Source organism: Anolis sagrei, chromosome 1 (assembly GCF_037176765.1).
Source record: "Anolis sagrei isolate rAnoSag1 chromosome 1, rAnoSag1.mat, whole genome shotgun sequence".
Taxonomy (NCBI): domain Eukaryota; kingdom Metazoa; phylum Chordata; class Lepidosauria; order Squamata; family Dactyloidae; genus Anolis; species Anolis sagrei.
The window spans coordinates 98,080,893-98,095,001 of record NC_090021.1 but is presented as its reverse complement, the minus strand read 5'-3'; the positions used below and the strand labels follow the sequence as shown (position 1 = coordinate 98,095,001).

Below are 14,109 nucleotides of genomic sequence, written 5' to 3'. Positions count from 1 at the left end.
TTTACTTAATCATAATTTAATTTATACTAATCTGTTTATTTCACTGAACGCATCCTAAAGTTAACTGGAATTCTACATGCTTTGTACAGCATCAAAGTAATAACGGATTGTGCTAGGACCCTCCAATCAGGATGTGCCTGTAAGTTAATCTTTACTGAATCTTTATTGAATTTAATGTTTGGTACATAAACAGATGCCCAGACTATGGTGGAAAACTAAGATTATTGCCATTTTAAAACCTCATAAAGAAAACCTCCAATGCCAAGAACTACCAACCAATCTCTTTTTATGTCATCTGTATAAAATGTACGGAAGGATGCCATAAGCAGGCTGCAGACCAGAGAAACAACTGTACAGCTCAAATTCTTACCTTGCCCAAGTATATTGAGGAAGGCTATGCGAAAGGTTATATTATGGGAACAGTTTATGTGGACCTTACAGTATCTTATGACACAGTGCAACATAGGAAAAAACTGCATAAAATCCATCATATCACCCGGGACTATGCTTTTACAAAAACTATCCAGACCCTCCTAGAAAACAGCAGCTTCTATGTGTAGTTTCAGGGCAGGAAAAGTAGATGGAGGAGGCAAAATAATGGTCTACCTCAAGGCAGCATTCTTGCGCTGACCTCGTTTAACATATTTACTAACGATCAGCCACAGCCACCATTCACAAAGAGTTTTATATTAGGCTTGTGCATTTCTATTGAATCACTATCCATTTCTGCTTGCCGGATATCAGAAGCTCCACATATCCACTTTCCAGCACCTCTCAAAAAGGGGTGCCCTGCCAAATGGGTGTTTTTGGTCAGCACCCAAAAAACCCTAGTTGTTTTTGACCCATTAGTGGCAATGGGGAACTTATGAGGCTCCCCTCTGGGAGCCTTTCCTTTCTTCCCTGTCTGCAATAAGGTTAAGAAAACAACCTTCTTGGAAGCCTTTCCTGTTTTCCTTTCAAGGAAGCCGGGTGTCAGCCACGGAGTTAAGAAAACACCCTATCCAGCCCAGAGGCTGGATTTCCAGCCAACTTCCCTTCTATATCATTCATTAAGACTTGGAATTAAAAAAGCATCAGTTACCACGCTTAAGTTTCTGGATCCTTTCCCTTCTGTTTGTAGAGATTGAGACTGGGATTACTGCTTCTGAAAGCTGTTCTACTCTAGAGGAGAGGCAGGTGCACACTGTCTTCTCTCCCAAAATGGTAGCTTTCCAACACATTTAAGGAGGCCCAGGGAAGGAAGAGCGATGACCTGGATCTCAGTGTAGCTGTATCCTCCCTGGACTACCTTAAGCATTCCCTCACTTGCCTCCCTGCCTGCAATCTCCTTTCTGCTTGCTGGTTTTGCTTCCTTAGAACTGTTTCTACTTTCTATTCTAGAGAAGAGGTAGGCTTCTCCTTTTGTTTGCTGGGATCATTATTATTAATGATCTTTTAGAAGTCTATCCTGAAGGAGAGGAAGTGAATAGGGAATAGGGAATAGGGAAGGAGGAGGAGTCGAGATCGGCTCCTTCTTGCTTCTTTCTTTCGTACCGGAAGGCCCTTACCGTTCCAGGCTCCCAAGGTATCGAAGAAAACTGAGGAAATGAAATCCATGCACAACCCTACTTTATATATGCTAATGACCTTGACCTGATAACACAAGCAATAGACTTTGAAACAGTTGAGAGCCAATTTACTAAAGTCCTGAAAGATCTCTCCAGCTACTACAAAGATAACCACCTGAAGCCTAACTCTGTGAAGACAAACGTGTATGCTTTCCATGTACGTAACCATGAAGTCAACAAGAAACTGAAGCTTACCTGGGAAGATCAAGAGCTTGAACACTGTTCCCATCCTAAATATCTTGGTGTCACCTTAAATGGAACACTAATATTTAGGAAACACTGCGAACACCAAGCACAAAAAACACTGCATGCAATAACATCCTGCAGAAACTTACTGATAGCAAATGGGGTGCAAACTATAAATTAATAAGAACATAAGCCCTGGCCTTGTCTTACCCAGCTGCTGTGTATGCCTGCCCCATCTGACATAAATCTGTCTATGTGAAGCAGGTGACTATACTGTAGCGTTAAATGAAACATGTAGAATAATCACAGGATGTCTTAAACCTACACTTGCTACAGCTAGCTGGCATTGCCCCCCACCTCAATGTGAGATGAGAAGTTGATGCCAATTGTGAGAGAAATAAGGTTGAACACTGAAAGTCACCCACTGTATGGCTATCAGCCTCCTCCCAGTAGAATCAAATGTAATACAGGGTTAGTCAAAATGAATAGGCCACAGTAGGTTACAGTAAACATACATATTGGCCTATTCATTTTGACTTAACCCTGTATTTCCCCATCAACAGCAATAATATCCCTGTGGGCAGCAAAATTAGGAAATTCCAATTGGAATAAGAGGGTCTTCCTCCAGGGGCAAACCAATAATGGGCAACCTGGAAGTCCCTGAACAGTTGGCAGATCAAAAGACAACCTGGCAAAATGGCACTATCTAGAAGAAGTTTCCACATTGTGTGATTGTGAAGCAGAACAAATAACTTACAGGATTACAGGAATTGGAAAATCGGACGACGAATTGGATCATGATTCTTGTTATGAGATGTATTGTGTTATCTACTTTTGTGTTAATATTGTATCTACTGTTGTGTTAATATTGTATATTATGCTTTTGTGGTTTTATATTGTATATCGTGTTGATTTTTATTCTTGTTGTAAACCGCGTTGAGTCGCCTGTTAGGCTGAGAAACTGCGGTATACAAGCAAAGCAAATAAATAAATAAATAAAACTTAGCTTACCCACAATTCCCTGCCTCATGCACAGAGGAAGAACTATTTAAAGCTATAGACAATGCAGCCGCTGTTGCCCATTTTTGGTCTAAAATTATTTGGCTGCTTATGCTCCCTTTATTTTATCAGTTTTATTCTCATTTATTTATGCAATCCCTTTGACACAAAATAAAAAAATACCTCAATAAGTAAAGATACCCCTTTAGTGCTGGAGTGAAATCACATCTGGAACATAGTGGAGGGATATGTCCATTCTGGAGGTTAGTCTGAACTTTAAGGAAACGCCATCCAAAATGCTGAAGTCTACCGTTAAAATAGATTCATCACTTTAAAGTACAAACCAAAACTCATTGATCTGGAAGAGTCTGAGGTTCCCACCTATTCAGATGGACTAACCATGGTTAACCATAACTTCATTTGTTTTTACTGCATCTGTTTGCATAAAATAAAAGCTTTTGTAGTAGGCAGCCTCCATCCAATTGGCTGAGCAGTAGTGATGGGAATGCTGAAGGATGTGCTTAATACCCTCTGTTGTCACACACAGATCATACCTTTTCTCTGCATGTAGAAAGAACTTCAGTAAATGGGAGGAGAGATGAACTAATAAGAGGAATCTTCATAGCATCAGAAGAGAGCCTTTTATGAATACCTCTCCTTCCATGAATGGAGGTTACTTCTATTCATGCAGGAAAAATGTGGAATCCAAGCCCTAGCTTCTTTTTTAAAATTATAACTTAAAAGTAAAATCAATTTTGCTGACTTCCTTTGATTTTTCCATGCACTTAAAAACATTTGGTTTCCAAAATATTTACAAGGTTGGTGTTAGCAAGAACAAAACTCAACATGGTCACCTGAACAATAAGCTAGTCCATCATCCAAGTTGCATTATTTATAGTGTACCAACATAGTGCAGGTGAACAGCAAATGTGGCTTTTAATAACACTCCTGTCAGCAAAAACAAATGTGAGGTATAGAAGGATTAAAGCAAAATGAAACTCTTGTTTTATAACTCTTCTATTTTGTACATAGTAAAAGGCTTTTCTTTGCTGATTTATCACTTTCCCATCTTGCTACTTAATAGAGAAGACTTGTTCTGCATAATGCTCCAGATGTACAAAATAGAGTAGTCTGAGCTACTTCCATATGCAAGGCACCACCCAACACCCCCCCCCCCCCCAAGGAATACTAACTTCAAAGTGCAGCTATAAAATTTGTTCTTAGGAGCATATTTTTGGCATTATGTGTGTGAGTATGTTTGTGGATAATTTTTGTTCTTCCCTGGTGTTAGGGCAACCATACTAGTTAATTTAAAAACACAGCATTCCTACTTTTGAAAGCAACTTCATTTCACAATGTTAGTTGAATTTTTTTCCATTTCCACTCATTTTGTATGTAATAGCATGTTGTTAGTTTAATGGTCTGTGTCTTTCATTCATGTGCCAGCAGTTAGAAGGCACTGCGTAGCTTCTGTGATTTCCACCTACCCCTCTGAATGTTTTTTCCCCCCTGTGGAAAGAAAAATGACAAGAAAAATAGAAAAAACTTGGTTAAATCTCTGCAAGTGTCTTTGAAGACATCAAGAATTGTTGTCATATTGATTCTGCAGATAACAAAATGCAGTGCATTTCATTGCTAAAAGACTTCTAGGGAAAAAACTGAATTTAAGAATTATTAATATTGCTTAGATCTCAACCTTGTGTTTCCTCAGAACACCAGTTGCCATGTCTTCCAGTTAATCAGGGCTGAGGGAGAAGGGAAGAGGAGGCAGAGCCGTGGCCATTGCTCTTTAAATTCCTGAGCACCACGCCACAGTCTCCAGTTGCAATTAGACAGGGAAAGAGAAAGAAGTTCTGCGCTGGTTCAGTTTAGCTTTGCAGGCAGGCAGGCAGGCAGGCATAGGCCACAGGCTTGCTAAAGCTGACTCAAGTCTGTGTCAGAGAGGAAGAGAAGGAAACTTGATTAGCTTAGCTTAAACTGAGGCTGACTCGAGTCTGCATCAGAGAAAGAGAAGGAGAGAAGCTTTGCACGTTGTAGGCTAGGCAGGCCCTGGCAAAGGCTTCCTTACTGTTTGCTTACTCTTTTGGGGAATGGGCAGGCACCTTTTGCCTTATGTCTGTTTTATGTTTTTTGCTGCATTTTCAGACAATCTTTGAGGGCTACCGAGCTGCTGAGTGTTTACTTATTTGTGTACATTGTGTGCCTGCATCTGTGGTGGTCAATCACATGTAGCCCCTTAACCCTCTCCCTCACACCTCAGAAAATTTGTACATTTTAATATTAATACTAGTGCTACTAGTACTACTACCTCTTTTAGGGGGTATGGTCATTGACCATTATTTATTTTTATTGTTTATTATTTTTATTATAATAATTTATTGTTATCTCCACATCTGCCACCTTCTGAATCAATACAGCTGGTGATCACCAACCCAGCATTACTTGTGGAAGCAGCACTCTCACTTTCCCATTAGACAGTGAATACTTTTTCTTAATATTAAAAGATTTTAGAAAGGTTGACTAGCTGCTTGCTAGCTATGGCTTTCAAACATTGATTATTTCCCACAATGGATTTTTAAATTGGTTTTCCTTCCATTATTCCATAGTAGTTATTTTATTTCTAAAAGTTTAAAAATTTCCTAAAACTAAGTGGATGACCCAAATGTTATTAAACTTGGGGGGGGGATTATTCCCTGGTTCCATTGTGTAATTGTAGAGAAAATAGAGGGCATAGCTCTTGTAGTTCTTTTTATTTAAAAAAAGTTTTTTGAAGAAACCTTTGGAAATTCCCAAAAGATCAATGTATGGGTATAACATTCTGAAACTTGGGAGAGTAACAGTGGTAAATATGTTCTACCATTGTATCACGTTTAATCCCAATAGCTCTAAAACTGAGTGAGAAAGAAGCCCTGGAAGTCGCCCCCCCCCCAAACATGCGCAAATACGAAATGGACACGATGTTTTAGAAACACTTTAGAAACAAATCACCAGCACCCCCTACTAATGTAATGAGTATTGAAACATTTTTTCATTGCTCACACAGGCCTATTTATACAAAATTAAATGACCATCTTGGGCAGCAGATTTGAGTTTTCTTGAATGATTGGGATTTGGCTATTTTGATTGTCATTATTGTACTGTTACTGCTGGTGAGATTTTCCGCCTCTGGTGCTAAAAATTATTTATATGTTTGTGGCTACTTCGGTTAGTAGGGAACATCAACTTTTGTTTTGTTCTGTCAGTGAAATATTTTGGGTGAGCCCTATCAGTTCGATTTTGTGACAATTTTTTTAAAGGGGCAAAGGAAGCCACTAGTTTAGAAGCAGTGCCATTTTAGAATTTGCTTCACCCATTAATCAAAAACCTATTACGAAAAATATGAAATACATAACTATAGTTAAAATCCTGTTTAGAAAGATTAAAAAACACTTGTGGCTGGACAGTGTTTTTTAAAGTCGTATCCCTAGTGTTTTGATACGAACCATTAATGCTAAGAAAAGTGATTTTTGGTGCTCAAACATAGTGCTGCTATAGCTAATTCAAGTGTTCAAAGATAGCTGCCAATACCTAATGCCTTTTTGATTAAATAATATCATTTTCTTGCAAAAACATTGTATTTCCCTCACTTACTCATTTCTAGTGAAGACATATAATACACACAATTAAAGAAATGATCCTCCTTTGGAATTTTGGTTGACAACTTAAATGTTCCCATTAATACAAAAACATTATAAGCTTCTTTCACATTTGCAGCTCTAAACAGTCTACAAATAATCTTTCTATCAACAGATTTGGTTCATAAATTCCTTTAATAGTCAGTAATCTTCTTTAACTGCTAAGGAATGATTTGCTTGGCCTAATTTTAGTATGATTCCAGCCCTATAGTTTCTTCTGAGTCATATTCCTCTGGGAGCTTTCCATTATTCATATAGGTGTGATTAAAAACAGTGTTATGGGTAACCTTAGGAATATCAAAAGCAATGTTATGTAACTTATAAAATGTTAATAATGTGTGTACTGGATCTTCTTTTCAGGCTCTAGCAATGGGAATGATGACGGAATACTATCATTACATCTTTACCACATTGGTAAGTAGCTTATAAGAACGTGCTGATGGACTCAGACAAAGGCCTTTGCTTTCTTAATTATATTACTTGACAAAGTGAAAGTGGCCTCCAAGGAACAGGAGGGGAGAAGTAGTAAATGTGTTCTCCATTTGATTTTGATGCATTGCCATGAAAGCTCCGGAGGATAGTTTAATTAATGCTTAGAAATATTATTCTTGAAATCTGGCAGGGATTTGTAGACTTCTTCTTCTTCTTCTTCTTCTTTTTTTTAAAAAGACTGCAGTGCGTAATTAAGAAAAAGCAGATTTTGCCACTGTGGTTCATACCTTAATTACCTCCCAATTAGATCTCCGTAAAGTGTTCTATGTGGAACTCCCTTTGAAGACTGTTTGGAGGGTGCTGCTGCTGAAAAATGTGACTACCAAACTGTTGTCTGTTGTGTGTTTAAAAACCACAAACCATGATCTTCATATCAGTCATCCTCTACCAACTGCAGAAACTTTGGTGGTACTGGGTTGACTTGTAAAACCCTACATATTTTGTGGTCAGGATACCTAAAGATGATATCCTCCTATACAGATTTGTCTGGAATCAAGGGGCTAGGGTTTAGGGCTCAGCAGGCCCGTAGCCAGGATTTTGTTTTGGGGGGGGGCTGAGTTTGGTTCGGGGGGGCTGAGTCTGAGTGAAAGAGGGTCTGCCCTAGCAAACCTTTTGTATCGTTACCCCAATACCCCCATGCATATGGAATATATTGAGCATGGTGATCAGATCATGATATGAATAAACATAACAGTTTAAATAATGTACAAGTAAGGCCTTCTTGCGGACCACCATGAGAATTTCGGGGAGGGCTGAAGCCCCCCCCCCCCCCCGGCTACATGCCTGGGGCTCAGCTTCCATAAGTTTTGGAAATGGTGTCCCGCGGAAGCTATCACATGAAGTAAGGGCACTTCTGGTGTGACCCTGTTTCCACAGATTGTGAAAACAGAGCCTGAAATCAAGAAAAGCTGAAGAAAGGAGGGAAAGACAGACATCGATGCACAAGGGATGTGAGATGGCTGGCCATTCCAGAAGATGGGGAAAAATGGGAGGGAACAGGGTAAGACGGTTCCCTCTGCTTTCCCCCCACTTGTGGAATGAAGTCCTAAGCTGATAAATTCACAGGACAGTTATTTTTCTATAGCAAGTTATGGAACTCCCTCTGAAGAAGTCAGTCTGATTTCATCCCCATGGAAATTCCTGAAATTGGCCAAGACTACTTTATTTTGCGTAACCTTTTGTCCTTAAAAACAGGTTTACAGTTGGCTTTGGGGATTGGTTTTAACTGTGTTGTTTTTAAAATTTAGCTTCTAAAAATAGTTTAGAAAGTTCTGGTAGACTAAGAGGTACTAAATATTTACTCTAAGTCAGGGGTTCCAAAACATTTAAAGTGGAGGGCTGGTTTATGGTCCTTCAGATTGTTGTGGGCTTCATTTTGTGTGGGTGCAAGTGGGTGCTGTTCATGCATTGGTTGTGCATTGATCATGCATGTATGTGACAACCACAATCATTTCCTTCTTCATTCCAACCTTTATCCAATCCCCTATCTTGTCTAAGTTTTTTCCCTTCACTTTTTATCCATTATATAGGGTTCTGTCCTGGGCCGAGTTCTGTTCAATATCTTTGCAAATTACTTGGATTTGGAGGGAATGCTTATAAAGTTTGCAGATGACATCAAATTAGGAGGGATAGCTTCTCCAGAAGACAGGATCAGAATTCAAAATAACCTTAACAGATTAGACAGTTGAGCCAAAACTAACAAAATGAACTTCAACAAGGAGAAAAGTAAGCAGAAAAAATGAAATGCAGATACAGGATGGGTGGCACCTGGCTCAACAACCGTGCATGTGATACAGATCTTGGAGTCTTAGTGGACAGCAAGTTGAACATGAGTCAACAGTTTGATGCAGTAGCTAAAAAAATGTGATTTTGAACTGCATCAAAAGGAATATAGTGTCTTGTTCAAGGGAAGGCATGATGCCTTTCGATTCTGCTTTGATCAGACCTCACCTGGAATACTGGCCTCACAATTTAAGAGAAATATTGACAAGCTGGAAGGTCAGAGGAGGGTGACTAAATTGATCAAAAGTCTGGAGACCATGCCCTATGAGGATCATCTTAAAGAACTGGGTATGTTTAGATGGAAGAAGATAAGGTTGAGAGGAGACATGATAGCCATGTAAAAATATTTGAAATAATGTCATAAGGAAGAGGGAACAGTTTTGTTTTCTTTCCTAACCCTAGCCCTATCCCTAGGACTCAGAGCAATGAGTTCAATTACAGGAAAGGAGATTCCAATTGAACATTAGGAAGAAGTTCCTGATTGTAAGAGCTGTTCAACAGTGGAACTCACTGCCTCAGAGTGTGGTGGAAGCTCCTTCCTTGGAGGCTTTTAAATGGAGGCTGAATTATCATTTGTCAGGGGTACATTCCCTGCCTGGAAGGGGGTTGGACTAGATGACCAATGTGGTCTCTTCCAATTCTGTGATTCTATTATTCATATCTTTAAAATGAGTGTACATATGAAGAGCCACTATTACATGATGGAATACCTTGCAAAGGCATGACACAGTGAATCGCAACGCTCTCTGGACCATCCTCCAAACAATCGGGTGCCCTAACAAATTTGTGAACATCCTGCGGCTCCTCCATGATGACATGATGGCAACAGACTTGGACAGCAATAGCTCCCAAAGTGACCTATTTAAGGTGGAATCAGGTGTCAAACGGGGATGTGTTATTGCCCCAACTGTATTCTCCATCTTCATCGCTATGATACTTCACCTTGTTGATGGGAAGCTTCCCACCGGAGTGGAAATCATCTATCGGACAGATGGCAAGCTGTTTAACCTCAGCAGACTGAAAGCCAAAACCAAGGTTACAACATCTGTTATAGAACTCCAGTATGCTGATGACAATGCCATCTGTGTGCATTCAGAAGAAGATCTACAAGCCACTCTAAACACCTTCGCAGAAGCATACGAGAAGCTCGGCCTGTCACTGAACATTGAGAAAACCAAAGTGCTGTTCCAGCAGTCACCAGCCAACCCCTCTCCATTGCCAGCTTAATGGTGTAACATTAGAAAATGTTGACCAATCCAGCTACCTTGGCAGCTACCTCTCCACCAAAGTCAACATCGACACCGAAACACAACACCGCCTGAGCTCTGTTAGTGCAGCATTTTTCTGAATGAAGCAGAGAGTGTTTGAGGACCGGGACATCCGTAGGGAGACCAAGGTGCTTGTTTATAAAGCTATTGTCCTCCTAACCCTGCTATATGGCAGCGAGACGTGGACTGTCTACAGACGTCACATGCAACTCCTGGAATGATTACATCCGGAAAATCCTGCAAATCTCTTGGGAAGACAAGCGGACAAACATCAGCGTGCTGGAAGAAGCAAAGACCACCAGCATTGAAGCGATGGTCCTCCGCCATCAACTCTGCTGGACCGGCCATGTTGTCCGGATGCCCGACCACCGTCTCCCAAAGCAGCTGCTCTACTCCAAACTCAAGAACGGAAAACTGAATGTTGGTGGGCAGAAAAAGAGATTTAAAGATGGGTTCAAAGCCAACCTTAAAAACTCTGGCATAGACACTGAGAACTGGGAAGCCTTGGCCCTTGAGTGCTCCAGCTGGAGGTCAGCTGTGACCAGCAGTGCTGCAAAATTTGAAGAGGCACGAATGGAGGGCAAAAGAGAGAAACGTGCCAAGAAGGCGGCGTGTCAAGTCAACCCCGACTGGGACCGCCTTCCACCTGGAAACCGATGCCCTCACTGCGGGAGAAGATGCAGATCAAGAATAGGGCTCCACAGTCACCTACGGATCCACAAGAATACTGATCCTGGAAGACTATCCTACTCGCCCAATGCGGGATCGCCTAAGTAATCATGGAAAGATAAATAATTTATATCACACTCCTATACTTTTGCTTGTAATGTTCCAGTGCCTATAGGAAATGGCAACAAGATCTATCCTAATTTCTCCCACTTCCCAGGAAGACACACTATATTACAATATAGAGAATATGATGTGTTCATATCTGTTTTTCTCCAACAGCTACAACCCAATTGTACAGTAAGTCTGAGAGCCAAACATATTCCAAATTGTAGTATTTCAGTATGGTTACATACATGAACCTCTTTTTATTTTCTGAATTGATTGAATAGGGGACAAAAACAAGTTGCTCATGGCAGTTCTGGAGCTGCATTTTGCTTCCATGGACTCAAGTCAAGTCAAACCCAAAACATGTTGCATCCAATATTGAATGACTCTAGCACTCAAGTCAAAGTTCAAAATCCCTAAGGCCAGCCAAGTTAGTTTGGTATGGAAGGCAGTGTATATGCTTGCAGAAAATATATAGATATTGCTTCACATAACAGCTTTGTTGTGATAGAGAAGCCTGTCAGATTAGATTTGACTGAAAAAGGAGTCTCTGCATTACATACATTCTTGATGTGCCTTTCTTTAGGATATATATGATAATCTATTGAATAATTAGGATGTGCTTGTTACATATTTAGCCAGTGACATATTTAGCCCTCTCCCCACCTCCAGTGATGTGACGCCATGTGATAGAGTTATGTGGCTGAAGCACATTTTTGCATGTGCTGTCAAGTTGGCTTTGACTTGTGGCAACCATATGAATGATAGACCTTCAAGAGACTGAAAATAAGAACCCTGTTTATGTAACCTAAACTTAAGGCCATGACTTAATTGATCTGTTGTTAATGGCTTCCTTTAACTTAACTTCACATAATTTTGTTTTCAACTCAGTCATGTTATTTTCCAGTATGTCCAAAGTATAATAGCCTTAGTTTAGTCATTGTGGCATCTAGAGAAAATTCATGCTCTTGGGTCCATTTTCTTGATTGTTTATTTAATTCAATAGTCCATGGTATCTGTAGAACTGTCTTTCAGCACTATTCTTGTTGACCTTCTTGCTATCAGCAGAAAATGGACATTGCTATAGCATCAATGATCTTGATGATGGTCATGAACTACAAGAAAGGAGATTCCATCTGAACATGAGGAAGAACTTCCTGACTGTGAGAGCCGTTCAGCAGTAGAACTTTCTGCCCCGGAGTGTGGTAGAGGCTCCTTCTTTGGAAGCTTTTAAACAGGGGCTGGACAGCGATCTGTCAGGGGTGATTTGAATGCAATATTCTTGCTTCTTGGCAGGGGGTTGGACTGGATGGCCCATGAGGTCTCTTCCAACTCTTTGATTCTATGATTCTATGACTTTGGTATTCAATGACGAATATCTACATTCAGAGATGCATCAGTGATTGAATTGTATGATGAGACAATCCCTAAATGGGAAATGGCAGTAGGAGAACCAAAAGTAAATCTCTCAGTTCTTTGGAGAAATAGGAAGGGAACCGTGTAATAAATAAATTCAGTGAAAGAAGCAATCACATAAATAAAACATTAAAAGTTTTATATTTAACTGTCAGGCTTCTGACCTAATTAAATAGGTCCATTTCCTTATTAGACCTGGGGAAGATGGAAGTTGGTGGGAGGTGGGTTGTATTTTTTTTTTTTACTGAAGAATAGGAGATAAACCTTCAACTGCTGATGACTGAGGATAATTTGAGATATGCCAACAGCAGATGATAGATTTTATTGCTCAATGGAGCCATGCAACCTGCATCATTTTTGGCTCCTCTCCTTTATTAATTACTTCTTACCTGACACAGAGAAAGTCTTGTCCAATAAATTTTCTGGTCACAGTGTTTAGCTGGGCTGTTTGCAAGTGTACTTTTTCATGATTGATTTCAAGTCTAATGTAATAGCTCATTAATTCTCTGTGAACTGTTGAGCATATTTATTATAGTTTTGAGTAAACAGGAATGTGTTTAAATTACATAATTACTTATGCAATTGTCCAAGATGTTTTGGAGGTCTCCCAAATTTAAAAGGAAACAGATTTCAAGGCATTCATTCATATGGTTTTGCTCTTGGACAAATTGCTCAACAGGCAGAGGTTGTGAGTCCTCATCACCCCCCACCCCAAATAATCAGAACTGTCTTGTGTACTTTGCTTACACAATAAGCCATCTTTATAATTTTATTATTGAGAAATTTTGAATATCTCCTCCCATATTCATTCTGTCTCTTTCTTCACAATGCCTGATTGTAAAGATGAGTTAAGGTTTAAGTGTAGAATATATAGGATAATAATCTATTAATAAATATATGCAATTCTTTTTCTTACCTATTTTTTTCTTTGTCCTATCCCTTTACAAACCTTAACAATGCATGCAAGGGCAGTTAGATATTTTTTAAAAGTAACTGGAGAACCCTCAACAAAATCTATATAGCAATGAAAAGTTGTACTATAGTATACTTATACTGTAAACACTAATTCTCATTTATTGTAGCCCCTTTTCAGTATGAATAACATACTTGTTCATTGTATACTTCTTGGAAAGATTACAGTTGCTATCCTGCCCCCTCACTTGAATCTCATTTTAATGAACAAGAAAGATTCTGTCCATACTAATTTCAGCCCAATCAAAGCTAATTCAGAAGCACTCTAGAGTAAAAACTGTGTATCCTCCAAATTTTGTTGAACTGCAACTTACAGCATTCTGTGCTTTTACTTATGCTGGATAAGGCTGTGGTTCAAGAACATATGGAGGACCACGTAGTATCAAAGCTGATCAAAACTGTAGTGATCATCTATCTAGTGATTTACACCTTCCCTCTCAAGATCTTAACTGAAGCTATCCTTGGGTACCTTGATGTCTCCACTACTACTGCCAGATTTCTTCTCCATGCCTAACCTATCACTGATAAAAGAATTCTAGTTCTGCCTGGTTCAGTACAGATCTGACATTTATCCTAGGCTCCTTCCAGACAGGTGAATAAAATCCCACATTACCTGCTTTGAACTGGGATATATTGCCATGTGGACTCAGATAACCCAGTTCAAAGAGGATATTGCTGGCTATTCTGCCTTGATATTCTGTTATATGGCTGTGTGGAAGGACCCCTAGCTGATAAAATCAAAATAATCAGATATTCAGAATGCAGAAGCCTTTCCCTCTGAAAAAATGATGGTCCAAATACCTTTTTCCTCCTTCCCAGCATGGACTCAAAAGTAACCCCCTTCAACTGAGACATCTGCCTCTACATCTACTGGAACAATCCAGATGATTGTGCTCTGCAGTTGCTTCAGATAAAGCATAGAAGTACCCTGGAGCTCTT

The 14,109-nt window shown here is 39.7% G+C and overlaps 1 protein-coding gene across 4 annotated transcripts in view; it reads left to right on the top strand.

Annotated features, from left to right (window-relative positions):
- Nucleotides 1-14,109, top strand: part of GRIK2 (glutamate ionotropic receptor kainate type subunit 2) — a 650,966-nt gene that overhangs the window by 278,339 nt on the left and 358,518 nt on the right. For all 4 annotated transcript variants that reach the window (XM_060753092.2, XM_060753091.2, XM_060753090.2 and 1 more), the window contains exon 6: nt 6,827-6,880. In XM_060753092.2, coding sequence (XP_060609075.1) covers nt 6,827-6,880 — 54 coding nt within the window. The remainder of the gene's footprint in view (nt 1-6,826; nt 6,881-14,109) is intronic.